Source organism: Arabidopsis thaliana, chromosome 5 (genome assembly GCF_000001735.4).
Source record: "Arabidopsis thaliana chromosome 5, partial sequence".
In the NCBI taxonomy this organism is placed as follows: domain Eukaryota; kingdom Viridiplantae; phylum Streptophyta; class Magnoliopsida; order Brassicales; family Brassicaceae; genus Arabidopsis; species Arabidopsis thaliana.
The window spans coordinates 26,562,838-26,579,943 of NC_003076.8; the positions used below are offsets into that span (position 1 = coordinate 26,562,838).

The 17,106-nt window shown below is 38.4% G+C and overlaps 5 protein-coding genes, 1 long non-coding RNA gene and 4 other non-coding genes across 29 annotated transcripts; 8 read left to right on the top strand and 2 right to left on the bottom strand.

The window, feature by feature from the left end:
- Positions 1–1,126: 1,126 nt before the first annotated feature.
- AT5G66558 lies at positions 1,127–4,010 on the bottom strand. 3 transcript variants are annotated; one of them, NR_143375.1, is made up of 2 exons: positions 2,049–3,937; positions 1,127–1,956 (listed from the first exon to the last, which is right to left on the bottom strand). It is a non-coding gene; the product is annotated as an other RNA (long non-coding RNA). The 3 variants fall into 3 exon arrangements; NR_143376.1 differs by having other exon boundaries at positions 1,161–1,546; positions 1,694–4,010; NR_143377.1 differs by having other exon boundaries at positions 1,161–4,010.
- On the top strand, positions 1,351–4,016 carry AT5G66560 (Phototropic-responsive NPH3 family protein; the record flags this gene model as incomplete). 4 transcript variants are annotated; one of them, NM_126054.2, is made up of 4 exons in its annotated part: positions 1,351–1,568; positions 1,674–1,743; positions 1,845–3,173; positions 3,256–4,016. In NM_126054.2, 4 exons carry the CDS (start codon positions 1,531–1,533, stop codon positions 3,823–3,825), a joined length of 2,007 nt encoding a protein of 668 aa, NP_201457.1. The 4 variants fall into 4 exon arrangements, with proteins under 4 accessions (NP_201457.1, NP_001329989.1, NP_001329987.1 ...); NM_001345771.1 differs by lacking the exon at positions 3,256–4,016 and having other exon boundaries at positions 1,531–1,568; positions 1,845–3,179; NM_001345772.1 differs by lacking the exon at positions 1,351–1,568 and having other exon boundaries at positions 1,723–1,743; positions 3,256–3,825.
- Positions 4,017–4,532: 516 nt separating this feature from the next.
- On the top strand, positions 4,533–4,616 carry AT5G66562. The gene has a single exon (NR_143378.1). It is a non-coding gene; the product is annotated as a snoRNA (small nucleolar RNA).
- A 67-nt stretch (positions 4,617–4,683) lies between these two features.
- Positions 4,684–4,767, top strand: AT5G66564. Its single transcript, NR_143379.1, has one exon. It is a non-coding gene; the product is annotated as a snoRNA (small nucleolar RNA).
- A 55-nt stretch (positions 4,768–4,822) lies between these two features.
- AT5G66567 lies at positions 4,823–4,894 on the top strand. The gene has a single exon (NR_143380.1). It is a non-coding gene; the product is annotated as a snoRNA (small nucleolar RNA).
- A 665-nt stretch (positions 4,895–5,559) lies between these two features.
- AT5G66568 lies at positions 5,560–5,633 on the top strand. The gene has a single exon. It is a non-coding gene; the product is annotated as a tRNA-Ile (tRNA).
- A 101-nt stretch (positions 5,634–5,734) lies between these two features.
- On the top strand, positions 5,735–7,624 carry PSBO1 (PS II oxygen-evolving complex 1). The gene is made up of 3 exons (NM_126055.4): positions 5,735–6,149; positions 6,446–6,739; positions 6,826–7,624. Exons 1-3 carry the CDS (start codon positions 5,907–5,909, stop codon positions 7,285–7,287), a joined length of 999 nt encoding a protein of 332 aa, NP_201458.1. The 5' UTR covers positions 5,735–5,906; the 3' UTR covers positions 7,288–7,624.
- Positions 7,625–9,427: 1,803 nt separating this feature from the next.
- Positions 9,428–10,589, top strand: AT5G66580 (uncharacterized protein). Its single transcript, NM_126056.4, has one exon. The coding sequence runs from the start codon at positions 9,887–9,889 to the stop codon at positions 10,355–10,357; it is 471 nt and encodes a 156-aa protein (NP_201459.1). The 5' UTR covers positions 9,428–9,886; the 3' UTR covers positions 10,358–10,589.
- A 537-nt stretch (positions 10,590–11,126) lies between these two features.
- On the top strand, positions 11,127–12,122 carry AT5G66590 (CAP (Cysteine-rich secretory proteins, Antigen 5, and Pathogenesis-related 1 protein) superfamily protein). The gene has a single exon (NM_126057.4). It carries the CDS (start codon positions 11,418–11,420, stop codon positions 11,973–11,975), a length of 558 nt encoding a protein of 185 aa, NP_201460.1. The 5' UTR covers positions 11,127–11,417; the 3' UTR covers positions 11,976–12,122.
- A 27-nt stretch (positions 12,123–12,149) lies between these two features.
- On the bottom strand, positions 12,150–16,919 carry AT5G66600 (electron transporter, putative (Protein of unknown function, DUF547); the record flags this gene model as incomplete). 15 transcript variants are annotated; one of them, NM_001345781.1, is made up of 12 exons in its annotated part: positions 16,765–16,919; positions 16,464–16,593; positions 15,402–15,681; positions 15,019–15,100; positions 14,541–14,612; positions 14,326–14,451; positions 13,424–14,232; positions 13,198–13,297; positions 13,048–13,107; positions 12,874–12,960; positions 12,658–12,783; positions 12,268–12,573 (listed from the first exon to the last, which is right to left on the bottom strand). In NM_001345781.1, exons 3-12 carry the CDS (start codon positions 15,476–15,478, stop codon positions 12,268–12,270), a joined length of 1,845 nt encoding a protein of 614 aa, NP_001318890.1. In that variant the 5' UTR covers positions 15,479–15,681; positions 16,464–16,593; positions 16,765–16,919. The 15 variants fall into 15 exon arrangements, with proteins under 15 accessions (NP_001330057.1, NP_001330055.1, NP_001330056.1 ...); NM_001345786.1 differs by having other exon boundaries at positions 12,155–12,573; positions 16,464–16,919; NM_001345777.1 differs by having other exon boundaries at positions 12,163–12,783; positions 16,765–16,805.
- Positions 16,920–17,106: the final 187 nt, after the last annotated feature.

The window sequence follows — 17,106 nt, forward strand, 5'->3', positions numbered from 1 at the left end:
AACGTATATGTTAACTAATGTTTAATGGTGTGAAAGTTTGAAATGGACGAGACGATGTGAGGAGAATATGAAACCACAATTGTTTAGTCTTTCGTAACTTTATAAAGCCAACATTCCATCAAATGATATTTCTCCTAACACGAGATCATAAGGAATAAGATAAAGCAAAAGAGATGAAGGAAAAATGAATGACTTCCAAAGTTCTCTTCGCAAAAGTCTACGCTTACTTTGATTGTGTTTCTTTTGTTGTCTTGTGCTATTAGTAGATGGAGTCCAAGATATTGCATCCATGCTTAAAAAGATCAAGAATACACCACATGTTTTTGGGGGAAAAGTATATTAAAGCCCAAAAGAATGTTTTGGAATAAGTATATATATATTTTGATACGATTTTTGTTTCATAAATGGAAAGCCAAAAAAATGAAACTATCATACTAAGAAGTTACATATTAATAGACGTATCTTACATCTTCATAAACTCCCAAAAAACCCTAAACCTAAGTGAAGAAAATGTGTACTAGTATGAGATGATAGATGAACATATTTAGATAAGCATTAAAAACATGAAAGGAAATGTTTGTAACAATCAATTCCAAAGAGGGGTCTACTACAAACATATATAATAAACACGAGCAACCGTAATGTTTGCTTCCACATTCAAAATTTCAAAAAGGTCGAATTATTAGTGTATTGTTTTTGTTTGTTTGGTTTTAGACTGTGGATGAACAAATCAATGCATTGATAATTGCACATACTTTTTTCTTTTCTCTTGCTACTCACTTTACATCTGTAAATATTGCAATAAATTTCATATATATATATATATATAAATTTAGAAAAACACCAATTAATGTCTCCTTGCAGTCCACATGGGCTTCCTAAACGTCAAATTTTCCCAATTTTCAGAATTAGGTGAAACGTTATTATATCTAAAAAACAGTCTAGATAATATGTCTGCCACTTAAACAAAAAGCAGCTTCCTCTTTTGTTTAGTTTTGATGATTTATCAAATGAATATCAATAAAAAAAATACGAATAAAATCAATTAATATACTTTGTAATATCAATTGAAACAATGCATTACACATTAAAAAAGAAATAGTAACACATAAAAAGAAACAGTGGAAAGCAGAAAACGAGAGGGGTGTGTATATATTACTAAAGAATTAGTTTAAATGATTAACAAATGAGTGGGATTTTTGCTTCTCCCAAAGCGTAATTTATCTGAAAATGTGTCTCGTGTTGAGAGTAGTTGAGATTCTTGCTGTTCTCCAACTAAACATTAACTTTTATTAAAATTAAAGAAAATAAAAAGATGGATCAAAAACGAGATCCCCTTTTTCGATATCCGAATAATGTTTTTCTTTGCTTTTAATGTGTCTCTTTCTTATGATTTAGGATTCCAATTCCTTCCCTTTCCCCTTCTTGTTCTCTCCATATTCTCCTCTTTAGAAAGAGATAGAGAGAGTCTTGTTTTTTTCCTGTCTTGAGTGATATTTTTTTCAGAGCCCTGAGTTGTTGTCTCCATTAATGGCGTCAGAGAAATCTACCTCCAAGGGCCAAGCATGGTGAAGATCAGCTAACACTTATCTTAACAATAATAATATTTTAAAATGTTGCCTAAAGAAATTTTCTCATTTCCTTTTTTTTTTCGTTTTGGTATCGTGATGCAGGTTTTGTACGACTGGGTTACCTAGTGACATTGAAATCGAAGTTGATGACATGACATTCCATCTCCATAAGGTGCGTTCACAAAAGCCTGAAGATTTGTCTTCTTCTTTGGCACTCTCTGTTTTTTCTTTGATTACTCACAAGATTTGTGTTGTTGTCTGTGGCTTTTCCAGTTTCCACTCATGTCAAAGAGCAGGAAACTTCACAGGTTGATTACAGAGCAAGAGACTAGATCTTCCTCTTCCATGGCGCTGATAACTGTAATAGACCCAAAAGTAGAAGAGACTGACAAGAAAGGTAAAGGCCATGAAATCGAGGACGATAAAGAAGAAGAAGAAGTGGAAGAGCAGGAGATCGAAGAAAATGGTTATCCTCACATCAAACTCGAGGATTTTCCCGGTAGTTCAGAGAGCTTTGAGATGGTGGCGAAGTTCTGCTACGGCGTCAAGATGGACCTCTCTGCTTCCACCGTTGTTCCACTTCGTTGCGCCGCCGAACACCTCGAAATGACGGAAGAGTATTCACCAGATAACCTAATTTCCAAGACTGAGAGGTTTCTCTCTCATTCCGTCTACAAGAGCTTGCGTGAATCCATTAAAGCTCTCAAAGCTTGTGAGTCAGTCTCTCCTTTAGCCGGATCGCTTGGTATAACGGAACAGTGCATCGACTCTATAGTCTCCAGAGCTTCCTCAGCTGATCCTTCACTCTTCGGTTGGCCAGTAAACGATGGCGGCGGAAGAGGAAACATCTCCGCCACCGATCTGCAACTTATACCCGGCGGCGCGGCGAAATCTCGAAAGAAACCGAGTAGAGATTCGAACATGGAGCTGTGGTTTGAAGATCTGACGCAACTGAGTCTTCCGATCTTCAAAACTGTGATCCTATCAATGAGATCAGGAGATCTGAGCTCCGATATCATAGAGAGCTGTTTGATTTGTTACGCTAAGAAGCACATTCCCGGGATTCTACGTTCTAACCGGAAACCGCCATCGTCATCTTCAACCGCAGTTTCAGAGAATGAACAGAGAGAACTACTGGAAACAATAACCTCTAATCTTCCATTAGATAAAAGCTCCATCTCCTCAACAACGAGATTCCTCTTCGGCTTATTACGAACCGCAATCATCCTCAACGCCGCCGAGATTTGCCGTGATCTGCTGGAGAGAAAGATCGGATCGCAGCTAGAGAGAGCCACGCTCGACGATTTGCTCGTCCCTAGCTACTCATACCTCAACGAGACTTTATACGATGTTGATTTGGTAGAGAGAATCTTAGGCCACTTTCTCGACACCTTGGAACAATCCAACACCGCCATAGTCGAAGTTGACGGAAAATCTCCGTCGCTGATGCTCGTCGGGAAATTAATCGACGGATTTCTCGCGGAGATCGCATCGGACGCTAATCTCAAATCGGATAAGTTCTACAATCTAGCCATCTCACTCCCAGATCAAGCTCGTCTCTATGATGACGGACTTTACAGAGCCGTCGACGTATATCTCAAGGTATAACAATAAAATTCAATGTGAAGAGAAGATCGGAGAATTTGGATCTGATTTGTTTTGAAAATTTCGTTTTCTTCAATAGGCGCATCCATGGGTATCGGAAGCAGAGAGAGAGAAAATATGCGGCGTGATGGATTGTCAGAAACTGACGTTGGAAGCGTGCACACACGCCGCGCAAAACGAGCGGCTTCCGCTACGAGCCGTCGTACAAGTTCTCTTCTTCGAGCAGTTACAACTCCGGCACGCGATCGCCGGGACGTTATTAGCTGCTCAATCGCCGTCTACGTCACAGTCAACGGAGCCAAGACCGTCAGCGGCAATAAGGAATCTAACGATAACGGAAGAGGACGGTGATGAAGCGGAAGGAGAAAGACAGGTGGACGCTGGGAAATGGAAGAAGACGGTTAGAGAGAATCAGGTGCTTCGCTTGGATATGGATACGATGAGGACGCGTGTTCATCGGTTAGAGAGAGAGTGCTCGAACATGAAGAAAGTGATCGCGAAGATTGATAAGGAAGGTTCATCACCGGCGACGACGACTGATCGGCCGAGAAGTTGGTCGATTACCAAAAAATTCGGATGTAAATTCAAGACACAGGTCTGCGATTCACACGAAGCAACGATGGTTGATCATAGATCACGACGGTCTTGAATTGTTTTCGATTGATTTTACTCTTTTTAGTACAGAATCAGAAAGCATATTGTTGTGATTCTTGGATTTTAGTTTTTGTTAATCCTTCGAGATTCTTGCTATGCGACTGCTCTACACAAATGTGCATCGTTTTGAGTCTTGTACTCGAATTAGTAAAACCAGAAATGACATACGGCACAAAGCCCATCGTTAAACGTTTCGAATTGAGCCCTTTTCTCGACTTCCTCCGAATGGGCCGTAACAATGGGCTTCAGTTGCCCTTATCTATCGTAAACTGGGCACTGTTTTGGAGAGAAATTGTTTCATATTTGTGGAATGTGCGCCGTTTTAACGTAGGAAAAGAGGGACGAACTACTCGCTGTTCAGAATCGGTAGTAGGACTTCATGTCGTTTTATAAAGGAGAGTTCCTAAAAACCTAAACCCTACTTTAGTTCTACTATATAAATCAACCGGCTTTGGCTGAGAAGAAGCCATTAGCACAATCCGAGTACCGAATCAAACCTAAGTCTCTGTAAATTTCCTCGTTTTCCGTAGATTTAGTTCTTTGTCATCCCATCTTATTAGGGTTATTCGTTTAATTTCGTTTGAATCAGTTGATACTCTCTGATTTTCCAATATGTGTTTGAATCGGCATATTAATCTTTGATCGACTCGATTTTGTGTTTTTAGAAAATAATTTAGATTTTTTTAGAGAAGGAAAAATATTCTCAGTGATGAAGAAACAATAGATGACGAGTCCGATGAAATCCATTCATAAAATCGTGGGGACAAACGAGGCATTTGTCTGAGAGGATTATTTTTCTTCGTTTTAGCATTCTAAAATATCTAGGTTTTAGGAACGTGTATAAAGGGGATTTCTCAGTGATGAAGGAACAATAGATGACGAGTCCGATGAAATCCATTCATTAAATCATGGGGACAAACGAGGCATTTGTCTGAGAGGAATCCTTTTTGTTCAATTAGTTTTGTTTTAATTAGACTTAGCAGGAAGAAGAAAGGCATGATGAGGATTGTTTTATTGTCATCTGATTCTTATTGATGAATCTATACCTCCTACTCATTCTGAGTGCCTTCTCTTGCTCTTAATTTTCAGTCACAGATATCATTGCATTAGTAGTCACTAAATTCGGATTCAATTATATTGACTCTAGGGAACACTACATTTCAAGTGAATCTACAGATACTCTAATAATATAACACAATCTGCTAAGACCAAGTGATAAACCAATTGAACTAACAAAAAAAATAAGTTTATGAAATCATAACTATTTCTTGATATTAAAAAATAACAGCAAAGATGCCAAGTTCATATAACATAAGGCCTTCAAGGAGAAACCATAACTTGTAATTTCAAACTGTATACTGGAAAGCAGACTGTGCTCAATGTGGTTTTGGATAATTCCCTGCATCCTAGTCCTGAAGTTGAAGCAAAACCTCTAGTATTGGCATTCTTACATATGATGAGTTAATTTCTGAGAGGGACGTACATTCTGATTCAGGCTCTAAAGGATCGATTAAGATTTTTAATTTATCAGGACCAAATCAGAAAAAATTTATATGATTTCTATCTGTATACTTAGAACAGCATCCATAAAAGAAAAATGTTGTTGAAGATCAATTGGACATTGGACAAAAACCTAGTGGGCCGGGCCTTCTTTGCATCTACTACTTGAAAGCCTTAAAAAAGAAAATTAATTGAAAATTAAATTTTACATTTAAGTGTTAGCATCCAAGGCCCATTAGCTCAGTTGGTTAGAGCGTCGTGCTAATAACGCGAAGGTCGCAGGTTCGAAACCTGCATGGGCCACCTTTAATGTTTTTACAACATAACAATTTTTGATTATTTTATACTATTATACAGGTCAGCACCCCTGACTGAGACAGTATCCATATCTCCACTTCAGATTTCGACACGTGGCAACAAAAAAAACCAGACACTCCGATTCCCACGAAACAAACCAATCAAAATCGTTGCCTTATCCCAATCTTATCTCAGCCCTTTTGATTATTACTCTTTAGTCTTTACTTTGCTCACAGCTTTGGATCACCAAAAAAAAAACTCAAGAGAGACTTTGTGGCCATGGCAGCCTCTCTCCAATCCACCGCTACATTCCTCCAGTCGGCGAAGATCGCCACCGCTCCTTCTCGCGGAAGTTCTCACCTCCGATCGACTCAAGCCGTCGGCAAATCTTTTGGGCTCGAAACTTCCTCGGCTCGCCTCACTTGCTCCTTCCAGTCTGACTTTAAGGACTTCACCGGTAAATGCTCCGACGCTGTCAAAATCGCCGGATTCGCTCTTGCCACCTCTGCTCTCGTCGTCTCGGTAACTTTCTTTAATCTCCGACTCTCCTTTAAAACTATAGATTAATCAAGAAAAAAAAGGAGAATTGAGTAACAGAGAAGAAGAGTATTTTGTTGTGTTTGTGATAACATGTTTATGATTTGCATTACTATGTATCGAAGTTGGCACTTGAGAACACCTAAACCAATAACAGACTCGGATAGTATAATAGAAGGAGAAACCGCTATTCCAATTCTGTAATCTTCGATTCATGTAGATACAATCTTCTTGGATCAGTGAGTTTGATTTAAAGTTGCTTGTTTCTCGTGTAATGAAAGGGAGCAAGTGCGGAGGGAGCTCCAAAGAGATTGACCTATGATGAGATTCAGAGCAAGACATACATGGAAGTGAAAGGAACTGGAACGGCTAACCAGTGCCCTACTATTGACGGTGGCTCTGAGACTTTCTCGTTCAAACCCGGAAAGTATGCAGGAAAGAAGTTCTGCTTCGAGCCTACTTCCTTCACCGTCAAGGCAGACAGTGTAAGCAAGAACGCTCCTCCAGAGTTCCAGAACACAAAGCTCATGACCCGTCTTACCTACACCCTTGACGAGATCGAAGGACCCTTCGAGGTTCGATTTCGCGTCTTTGCTTAGACTGCAAGAAAAAACTCTGCTTAGGGTTAGGGTTTGTGATTGATCGTCTCTTTAATGAGCAGGTTGCTTCAGACGGAAGCGTCAATTTCAAGGAAGAAGATGGAATCGACTATGCTGCAGTCACAGTCCAACTTCCAGGAGGTGAACGTGTGCCATTCCTTTTCACAGTCAAACAGCTTGACGCCTCAGGCAAACCAGACAGCTTCACCGGAAAATTCTTGGTTCCATCGTACCGTGGCTCTTCCTTCTTGGACCCAAAGGGCCGTGGTGGATCCACAGGATATGACAACGCCGTGGCATTGCCAGCTGGAGGCAGAGGAGACGAGGAGGAGCTTGTAAAGGAGAACGTGAAGAACACTGCCGCTTCAGTGGGAGAGATCACTCTGAAAGTGACAAAGAGCAAGCCGGAGACAGGAGAGGTGATCGGAGTGTTCGAGAGTCTTCAGCCGTCGGATACTGACTTGGGTGCTAAGGTACCAAAGGATGTGAAGATCCAAGGGGTGTGGTATGGTCAACTTGAGTGATCATGTTATTATATTTTCCGTTGATTGTGTTTGATGATAATGATAACATCTTTTGATGCTTTCTTCGTTTATCTCTCTTATATAAAATGCACATGCCTAAGATCTTGAATTTTCTGTATATCCATGTCCTTCATCGTAAAAACAGTACCGATTTTAACCTTACGGTCTATGATGAGAAAAGCATAAAAATTGTTTGTTATCGACTAAATCTGGTTTGGTTAAGACTTAAGAGTCTATTGGAAAGTTGTGAAGCACATGTTAAGCAGTTGAGGTGAGTCTCTTTGTAAAGGTGAAGATGAGTTTATATATCGTACTACTTGTTTAAACTCAATAAACTAGGCTAAGTTAGCATTTATCAGAACTATAACCAAATCGAATTTGTTGTATATATAGATTGGTACAGTTATTTATCACCAAATTTAGTCCACTTCGAACCAAGTCAAAGAAAAATAGGAAATGCACATCCTTAAGAACCTCTAATTGTCGGTTAAAAAAGACTAAGAACTGTTCAAAACTTATGATCTCAAATGGTAATAATAGAAAGAACTAGCCGTTGTTTGTTTGTTTTTGTCTCCCTTCAACCCAACCCTTTGTGTATTTTTCCTACACTATATTATCCAATGTTTGGGCCTTAAAACATGTTATCAGTCCCCAATATGATGGGCTTTCTTGTATAAGTTCCTTTTTTCTTCATCTTTTTATAAATAGATAAACCTCCATTTGACAGTAACAACAAAAATATACATGACTGGATTGCATGGTACTCCTGTGATATAGTATTTTATAAGAAATTAGTTAGATGCATCGGGTGGCGAGTAGCAAGTGGAAATAATGTTTTAATTTTTGAAAATAATTTAGTCTTAATCCGCCACTGATTACGCTGTATTTTAATGTGCATGGGGTGTGAATATTATATAAACAACAGTGTTTTTGTTTAACCTATAAATTAAAATATATAATGGTCTGGGTTTGGTCTTACATCTCGAAACATGAAAGAACACAGACAATTACGTTGGCGTGGGACACAGCACATAACAACTGCAGATCGCAGACAGATTCTCTCTTAAGTATCAAACCATTAAACCACTCGTATTAGTCTAATTAGTCAGATTAGTTTATCTTCCTAGGGACATAATTCTATTTTATATTTCAGATAGATCGGATTCATCGCAATGCATAGTACAAATCTTACATTCACTCGGCCAAAATTTTCAGATCTTGTAGCAGTAGATTGTATGAGCGTGTGTTAGTACTACCTAATCACATGTTCGAAATCTAAAATCACTATTGTTTTATAGCAAATTAATTTATAGATATTAAAGACAGTAACAAAGAACTTCAAAAAATTACCATAAGAGTATTATCAAATAGGAACAAGAATGTGCCTCGTGCTCGAAATGGAAGTATATCGTAAGCAAAATTGTATTATTGTCTAATTTCACCTCATGGAATAACTATTGTTGGCCTTATATATGTTTTTGTCATTACCGTGGCAGATTAATATCCACTAGACCTGAGTGACCTGACGAACCATTATTTAAATATTCAAACAAAATGGTTATAGGAACTTGGGACAAGTTTTTACGTATGTAAAAACAAAAGATATATCAGACAAAATCAAGTAAAATATTTAAAAAATCCCATCGTAAAATTAGACATCGGTGGAGACGTGGGTGATTTCAGTCCCACAAAAACATAGGAAAAAAAAGAAAGATATTTTTGTGTGTGTGTGAATAATTCTCTATATTCAGAAGTATAGAGGGGTAGGGGGATTAGATATTTACTTGTCGACCACTTAAATAGATATTTTACTTAATCATTAACATAGCAAACATAGCAAATGATATTTTAAAAGTGATCAGTCACCTTTAACACAAAAAGAAAGACGAAACTCTTCAACGAATCGATATGACTGAAATCATTAAACCATGCAATATAATATCGTAAACACAATACAAAAATCAAATTCTATACAGCTTTTGCATACCGTCCAAATCCACCATAAAAATAGACACTATAATTTTAAAGGTCTTCCTAATAAATGCCACATTCATGCAAAATAAAAAAAGTAACAATAAAAAATGAAGGTAGGTGACTCTTGTATCTACCAAAAGGGTCCAAAAAGAATCTAAAGGGACCCAATCACACATGCCAGCCTGACCAGCCCCAATAGTCTTCACGTGAGATCTAACCCACCGGTGACGCTAAACCTCCGGCCAACTCAATCTTGTCTGCTTGCCGGTCCTGCCTCTGTCTGCCACGTGGCATCTTCCTCCCTCACAAGTCACCACCTATGCTCCTTCCTCTCTCATTATTCGCCACGTTCTCTCTCCTTATTTCCCGAACTACCCTTCACGTAAGGGTCCGTTTCGGCAGAAACTATAACCCACCATGCGCTGTCATGTTTACTTGTTATCACTACACGACACTTCCTACGTGGACTTAGATTCTTGATGCTGTCTTCTTCTTCTTCCTTTAGTATATATAAACTCGTCACAAGGTCGTCTCTTTCAATTCACAATCACAACTCTTAAGAATAAATTTAAACTCACGAGTCAAGTCAGAGAGTTAAACGTTTTCAAAGACACTTAAACTAAAAATGGGAGCGTGCGCTTCACGTGAATCTTTGAGGAGTGATTCAGCGAAGCTGATATTACTCGACGGTACTTTACAGGAGTTCTCATCTCCGGTCAAAGTTTGGCAGATTTTGCAAAAGAACCCTACGAGTTTCGTCTGTAACTCAGACGAAATGGACTTCGACGACGCAGTTTCAGCTGTCGCCGGCAACGAAGAGCTCCGATCAGGGCAGCTCTATTTTGTCTTACCTCTGACGTGGCTCAACCATCCGTTAAGGGCGGAGGAAATGGCGGCCTTGGCCGTGAAAGCTAGTTCGGCGTTGACCAAGAGCGGTGGCGTCGGTTGGGTTTCCGGCGACGACGATGTAACGACATCGGAAAAAACTTACCAAAAGAAAAACATTGCCGGAGTTAAGACAAACGGTGGTGGCGGAAGAGGTTGCGGTAAAGGGAAGAGGCGATTCACGGCTAATTTGAGCACGATCGCCGAGTAGGGTCAATTTAGTCATTTTGAGAAAAATGGACCGACGTATAAATTGTAATTAGAAATGTTTGACTTTTTTTTTATGGAGAACAAATTATCCAGTAGATGTTTTTTTTTATTGCTCAGTAATTGAGAAATGGGCACGAGGATGAAGATATTCCATTGATGTGATTCCAATCTTAATAACATTGCAATTTCGTAGCTATATAAATCATTTCATGTGTAATATTATCCATCTTGTTAAATTTTCTAATCTCTAAAATTTCATACCGTTTGTGTTTAACATAGTTTCCGATCCAATCCAATCCAGCAAAGTGAAATAATTTCGAATGATAAGGCTGTTTTGCAAAATGCCAAATATGGCGGAACAATTTTTATTTAAGAAACAAGATAAGGATTATTAATGATCAGATATGCTTGATGAAGTTGTGGTCCATTCTTACTTCTCTTCTGCATATTTATCACATCGGTTTCTCATTATCTCTATGCATTCGGGACTACTAATACAACAATAGCACAAAAATACAACGTGACAACAAAAACAACCGAGTAGAAAACTATAAAGACAACAACATTTCAAATTCTCTGTTGCCACTAATACTGAAAATCCATTTAAATTTTCTTTTTGTGGGTTGAATTTGCACCATATAAAAATCCAATAATACAAAAGAAAGCAAATATACATGATTGGATATTCTTCGATTATGATGTCGAACAACAACAATTATTAACATGTGTATAGTTTGGCAAAAAATGAATATGAGGTAAAGAGGGCTGGACCCATTGGCCCTATAAGCATTAATGGGCCTGAAAGCAACAACAGAAATTGGAATTAAATAACGTTGGGTATCTGTCTGTCACATGCAACACAGACAACTTGAGAATGGATCAATCAACATTCACGTGCCATGATCCTCTCTTCCTCTTATTTTGTCTCCTTCCACCAATCCCATATCTTTCTCTATTATACATCTCTAATTATCTCACTTTTAACATATAGTTTTTTTATACATCTTTAATGACTATATAAACCAAACACTGATCTTTTTCAGGTTGCGAATAAACCAAGAATGGCTTTAACCCATCACATCATCTTCGTGGCACTTCTTGTCATCTCCGTCAAAGCCATCTCACCGGCGGCGAAACTGAAACCCAAACAAATCGTTTCCACTTCTCCTCCACCTCCTCCAACAATCTCTGCAGCAGCTAAAGCTTTCACCGATGCGCACAACAAGGCCAGAGCCATGGTTGGTGTTCCACCACTAGTTTGGAGCCAGACGTTGGAAGCTGCTGCGAGTCGGTTGGCTCGTTACCAGAGGAACCAAAAGAAGTGTGAGTTCGCGAGTCTAAACCCTGGAAAATACGGCGCGAACCAGCTTTGGGCTAAGGGCTTAGTAGCCGTGACACCGTCTCTTGCTGTGGAGACTTGGGTGAAGGAGAAACCTTTCTACAATTATAAGTCAGACACGTGTGCTGCGAACCACACGTGCGGGGTTTATAAACAAGTCGTCTGGAGAAACTCTAAAGAGCTCGGGTGTGCTCAAGCCACGTGTACGAAAGAGTCAACGGTGTTGACCATTTGTTTTTACAATCCTCCTGGAAATGTAATTGGCCAAAAGCCTTACTAGCAAATTGGGATTCATCATCAAAAGCTTTAAATAAAGAGAGAATTATATGGTTTTTTTGCTAATCGTTTGGTTTATCTAAAAATCGAATATTATTATGCTATGATCTGATTGATGTTAAGCTGTGAATTAATGCCAAGTAACTGTGAGCAGACAAGATCCAATGATCTCTCTTCTCTTCCATATCAGAGAGACAGAAACAACATTATAATAATCAGAAAGTGGGGACATAGACAGCGATATCTTATATATATACACACACTCTCTTCTATATATTATGAATCTTGGAATAATTTCATTTGGCAGCTTCTCTAAGAATAAGATATCTAAATGTAAAGCTGTGAGGGATCCAATCAATTGTCTTTCGTGGTTTACTAGTACTAGATTGACATCTCTTTACACATTTCCTTGAAGACTCCGGTATACTCCGGTTAACCATCTCTGTCAAACCCGCCGGACATAAACCGGAGTCTTTTGCAAACGTCTCCACAAGCTTTGGCAATAGGATTCTCTGCTTGCGTATGCTTAAGTTCATTCTTATGTACTCTTCTTTCGACGTTTCAAGCTCTTGCTGGATTCTTTTCGGTGTATATACACGAACCTGGTTGAAACAAAGACGCAGAGACTTGAGTTTTAATAGCATTAAAGGATTTTTTGAAGTGTTTCACAGATCAATGGTAAGTACCGCGGGATCGGAGTGGCTGCCTGAAGTAAGTGCAAAATGCAGGAGAGGCTCAGGATGATCGATTGCATAAGCTAATCTTTCATCCCCTGCTTTGAATTTCCTCGAAGCAAATAGTAGTCTAAGCCACTAAGAAAAATGAAAAGAACGAATCATTATTATCATGCTTTTGTTCTTTGAAGACAAGTGTTTCGAAGTTTTATGATTTATCTTGTGTACCTGTCCAGGATGAGACATTTTGCACCCAAGAATCGAACTTTGTATCGCTTCGGCGCTAATTGTGTGTCCACCAATGTTATATGCAGCCTGAAAAAATGTGAAAGAACGATAATTTCAGAATCTAGAAATGATGGTTCAACTGTAATCATTCTCCTTGCAAGATATGTTTGTTACCTTGAGTAGAAGTAAGACTCTCTTCACATTGTTCTGTGGAATCCCATAAGCTAAAAACGCCTAAAATATATTCAAAGAAATTTTGATAAGAAACCAAAATGTAGGCGTATAGAAAAACTGAGATAAGTTCTTGAAAGAAAGAGGTTTTACATGCATCACAAGTGCATTGTGCACATTTATCCAAAACGCTAGCTTCTCTTCATGTTTCAACTTCCTTGGATCGACTTCCTCCAATCTACTAATAAGTGACCTGCAAGAGTTTTAAATTTCAAGATTATGCATCATTATATCCCAATTCACTTCCTATCAAATTCCACCCTCATATGTAACAACTCAAATGTCTAAAAGGACGAGCTTTAGTCTCAAGGCGACTCACTTGAAGTTTTGCAGAAGATCTTCCACCTCACTGGCCTTTTTGGCGTCTCTGTAAATGCAAAGCACTTCAACAATGCTGCTGTAAGGTCCACTGAAGTCCTTTTCTCCTTCTACATGGAAAGAGTTATCTAGCCGAACATCAAAAGAGGAGCTGTTTCCGAATCCAGGGCTCGATGTATCGTATTGGTCAGAGGGCGAAAATGCACTTGATGATAAAGACGAGTTTGGAGATGAAAGCCCACGATGTAGCACAGAAGGTGGCTCTGCAAGCTTGCAGTATATTTCTGACATGCACTTGACCATTCCTTCAGATAACTTGTTGGGTGTTTCTGGAACATGATCCGAGATTCGGGTGCCAAGATGTTCAGCTAGACTGATTAGGTTATCTCCATTCTGCACATACAGTGGCTGTGAGTGACAAGAGCGGCTGGCTTTACCCCAAGAATCTTCGGGAGAAGCTTTTCTACTCCCAAATGCCGAACGTTGAGAGTGACTACGGCGAAAACTGGGGTCCATCTGGTCTCGGTCAACCGCAGCAATCTCTGTTTTCTTTGATTGATTTTGATTATCATCAAGCAGAGGAACTGTGTGTTGATCTGTTTTCGAGGGGGTATCATCATCTTCAGAAAAGTCTAGACGCCTTCTAGGGGTTGTAACAGGAGGAGATTTTGGCTTCTTGTTCTCTAAATTTGGAGATACAGAAGAGATTTGCTGCTCAAAGGCTTTTCTGTATAATGAAAGAAGATACTGTTCCAAATGTATAACTTCCATTTCGAGCACCGCAACGTCTTTGATTAAATCAGTAGCTGGCTGAAGATGAAATCAAAACCAAGATGGCAATTCCTTATAATGCACAAAGCTCATTTCTAAACAACTCAGTTTTGGGAAATGTAAGTAACTGACCTTAGGCATGGCAATGTCGTTTGTTTCAGTCAGTACGTAAGAAGATGCTGTTCGATAACCTAAGGCTTTCTCTAATGCACAACGAACCTTAAACTGATCTTGTAATCTTGTCTCGAGGTGAGTAATCTGTGATTCCAATCACAGGACAAGATTATTGAGCCTAACCAACCAAACAAGTCAGATTATTGAGCCTAACCAACGAACAGTACACATACCTCTTGCTTCAATGAAGTCTCCGTGTTTGAATGATATTGATTATGCTTTGATTCATTTGAACGTCCCATGTCCTAAACCAAGTCAGAAAAAATCCGTAAACAAATAATCTGTCTCACAAGAGGTTTAGTAAGAAAATAGAAACAGCTTTGGACTCACTTCATTTCATTTATAAGAGAGATTAGTTTCTAATAATGTGATACCAGAAAGGAAATTCTTTTAAAAAAATGTAAGACAAATAAGAAGCATACAAAGATGTATAGCGAAACATATGTGTAAAAGGCTTTTCACCAAAAAGATGCAAATGAAAAAAGCAGCTTGGGGGAAAAAAAGATACTAATTAGTAAAAAAAACAGAAAGATAAATCCAAGAAGGCAAGAGAATCATGTCTCAGCGTCTTAGGCTGTTCTTTAACAAATACCAATACACTTTATCTCAACTTTAACAAGTAAAAAAGCAAAAAGAGATGATAGTACTCACCAGCTTCATTCGTTGAGAGGCTTCATGAGAACTATTTGAGGTTTTATCTCCTTCAACTCTTTTCTTTTCTGGAAAGCTGGCACTGTTCAGAGAGAGCATTTGCAAAGAAAGAATCACTCTTAAATCCAATGTGTATCAGACAAAATTTTAAATCGTTAGTTCTTCACCCACTACACTAGCAATATTTAAAAGTTATAACAGACTCATTATCTTGTTCAGGACCACAAAAAACTGTAACAACAGAAGATCTGAATAACTTTGCAACCATAACTCTCAAAATTCCAGTTTCTACCAAACCCATGGCAGCAAGGGAATCCATTAACAGAAAAGAGAGACACATTTCTACAAGTTAAGAAGTAGTTGTTAAGAAGTGGACATTTTACCTCTTTGAACGCTTGTGATTTTGGACAATCCTCAAATCCAACATTCTACCACCTCCACCACCTACTCCAAATCCCATTTGTCTCAGAATGACCACAAAGGAGCTGACTTTTTCTCCTTAGCTAAAGAGTTACAGCAAATGTTTCAAGAGACTGTAGCGACAATTATGTCACTATCCAAAGCAGAGCTTCTGCTAGAAACCCATAAAAAGCTTGAGCTTCAATGGGAGATAGACTGAAAAGTTGGGGACTTTAGAAGAAAAGGCAAGTGAATCTTCTTCACCTGAAAAGGCCAACGGAAACTATAAAAACTTGCGAATCTTCAATCTTTTAGCAATAAAGGAGGAAGCTTTAAATATTAAAAATGAACAAAAGAAGCGTGGTGGGTTTCAATTGAAGAAGAAAAGTTAGCTATGGCTCATGTTTTCATGGAAATGGGTAGGGAGAAGAAGAGAGGCGACTCGTGTCAAAAGACCAGTCACCAATGTGTACACGACCCCACGAGTCGTCGTCAAATTCTCAACCAAATCGGCCAAAAAAAGGAGAGAGCTAGAAATCTACATACATGGTCAAAATCAAAATAGACAAAGTGACAAAAGTGTATTTGCCTTGGAAATAAAAGTTACTGTGGTGCTTATCTTCATCAAACTAGATAAAACATTTATTATTCTTAAAACTATAGATTATGTTAATGTATATTATAATAATAATACCCTGCTTTCATAGATTAGCTGATGGTCTATTCAATATTCATAAGTTTTAACAACTAAAGATACTAAGGAAAAAAGAATATAAAATGGATTCACAAAGTAGAAAAAAAAGGAATTGATTTGATAAGTTTACTTGTTGGGAAGCAAGTCAGAGTTGTTGACCGTCCCTCTAACTCCTCCACAGTTCTTAAATCACATGGCCCCATTGGCATGAAACTACATTCTTACTTACTTAATGTTAATGTAATCCTATTCATACTTTTAGACTTTTAGTTCTATTCAAAGTATACAAAACTTCAACTGAATCATAAATTCTTTTCGAGTCAAATTTGGTTGAGTAGATAAAAAAGATTACCAATGGTAAAGAGACGCATCAACAGCAGCAGCAGAAGCCAGGACATAGGAGATGGTACTACCGTCTACAGTGAGACATTTCAACGAACACATAGTCTGCAATAAACCCGTGAACACATATTCTCCGGTTTCTGAAAAGCCAAAAATCACCGCTATAATAACATTAAATAAAATCCACCCGAAACCAAGGACATGGTCGAATGCATCCAACACACCATCAAAAGAAAGAAAGTGATAAAATTCCAAATGTAACTCGCTCAACAGAGATAAAGAAGGTGGAAGACGACAGAAAAAAAACTGACCTCAAAAGAAATGAAAGTAAAAAAGGGTTAAAAAGGAAACATCAAATTTTTGGAAAGATGGTATCTTTTGGGTTCTTCTGACTTGTCTAATGTGTTTTTTTTTTGGAGAGAAAAATTGACAAATGCGATGTCCGGAGAATTTGTTTTTGTGTGAGAAGTGGACTTTCGTTTGTCAAAGAATCCACACACGAACCCATTATAAAATTGTAAATGTGTAAACATAAAGTTTTTTTATTTTCTTTAGTGTTTCTCCGAAGATCAATGCATAAAAAAAGGTGTGGGACAATCCAGGTCTTCTCTATATTGTCGTCATACGCTTCAACTAGTCGTTATAGAAAAAAA

Excerpts from the sequence above, each read along its gene's own strand:
- AT5G66590 (NM_126057.4), top strand. The coding sequence starts at position 11,418 with ATGGCTTTAACCCATCACATCATCTTCGTGGCACTTCTTGTCATCTCC.
- AT5G66580 (NM_126056.4), top strand. The coding sequence starts at position 9,887 with ATGGGAGCGTGCGCTTCACGTGAATCTTTGAGGAGTGATTCAGCGAAG.
- PSBO1 (NM_126055.4), top strand. The coding sequence starts at position 5,907 with ATGGCAGCCTCTCTCCAATCCACCGCTACATTCCTCCAGTCGGCGAAG. Across the intron at positions 6,150-6,445 it reads CCTCTGCTCTCGTCGTCTCG|GGAGCAAGTGCGGAGGGAGC; the intron begins GTAACTTTCTTT and ends GTGTAATGAAAG. Across the intron at positions 6,740-6,825 it reads AGATCGAAGGACCCTTCGAG|GTTGCTTCAGACGGAAGCGT; the intron begins GTTCGATTTCGC and ends TTTAATGAGCAG.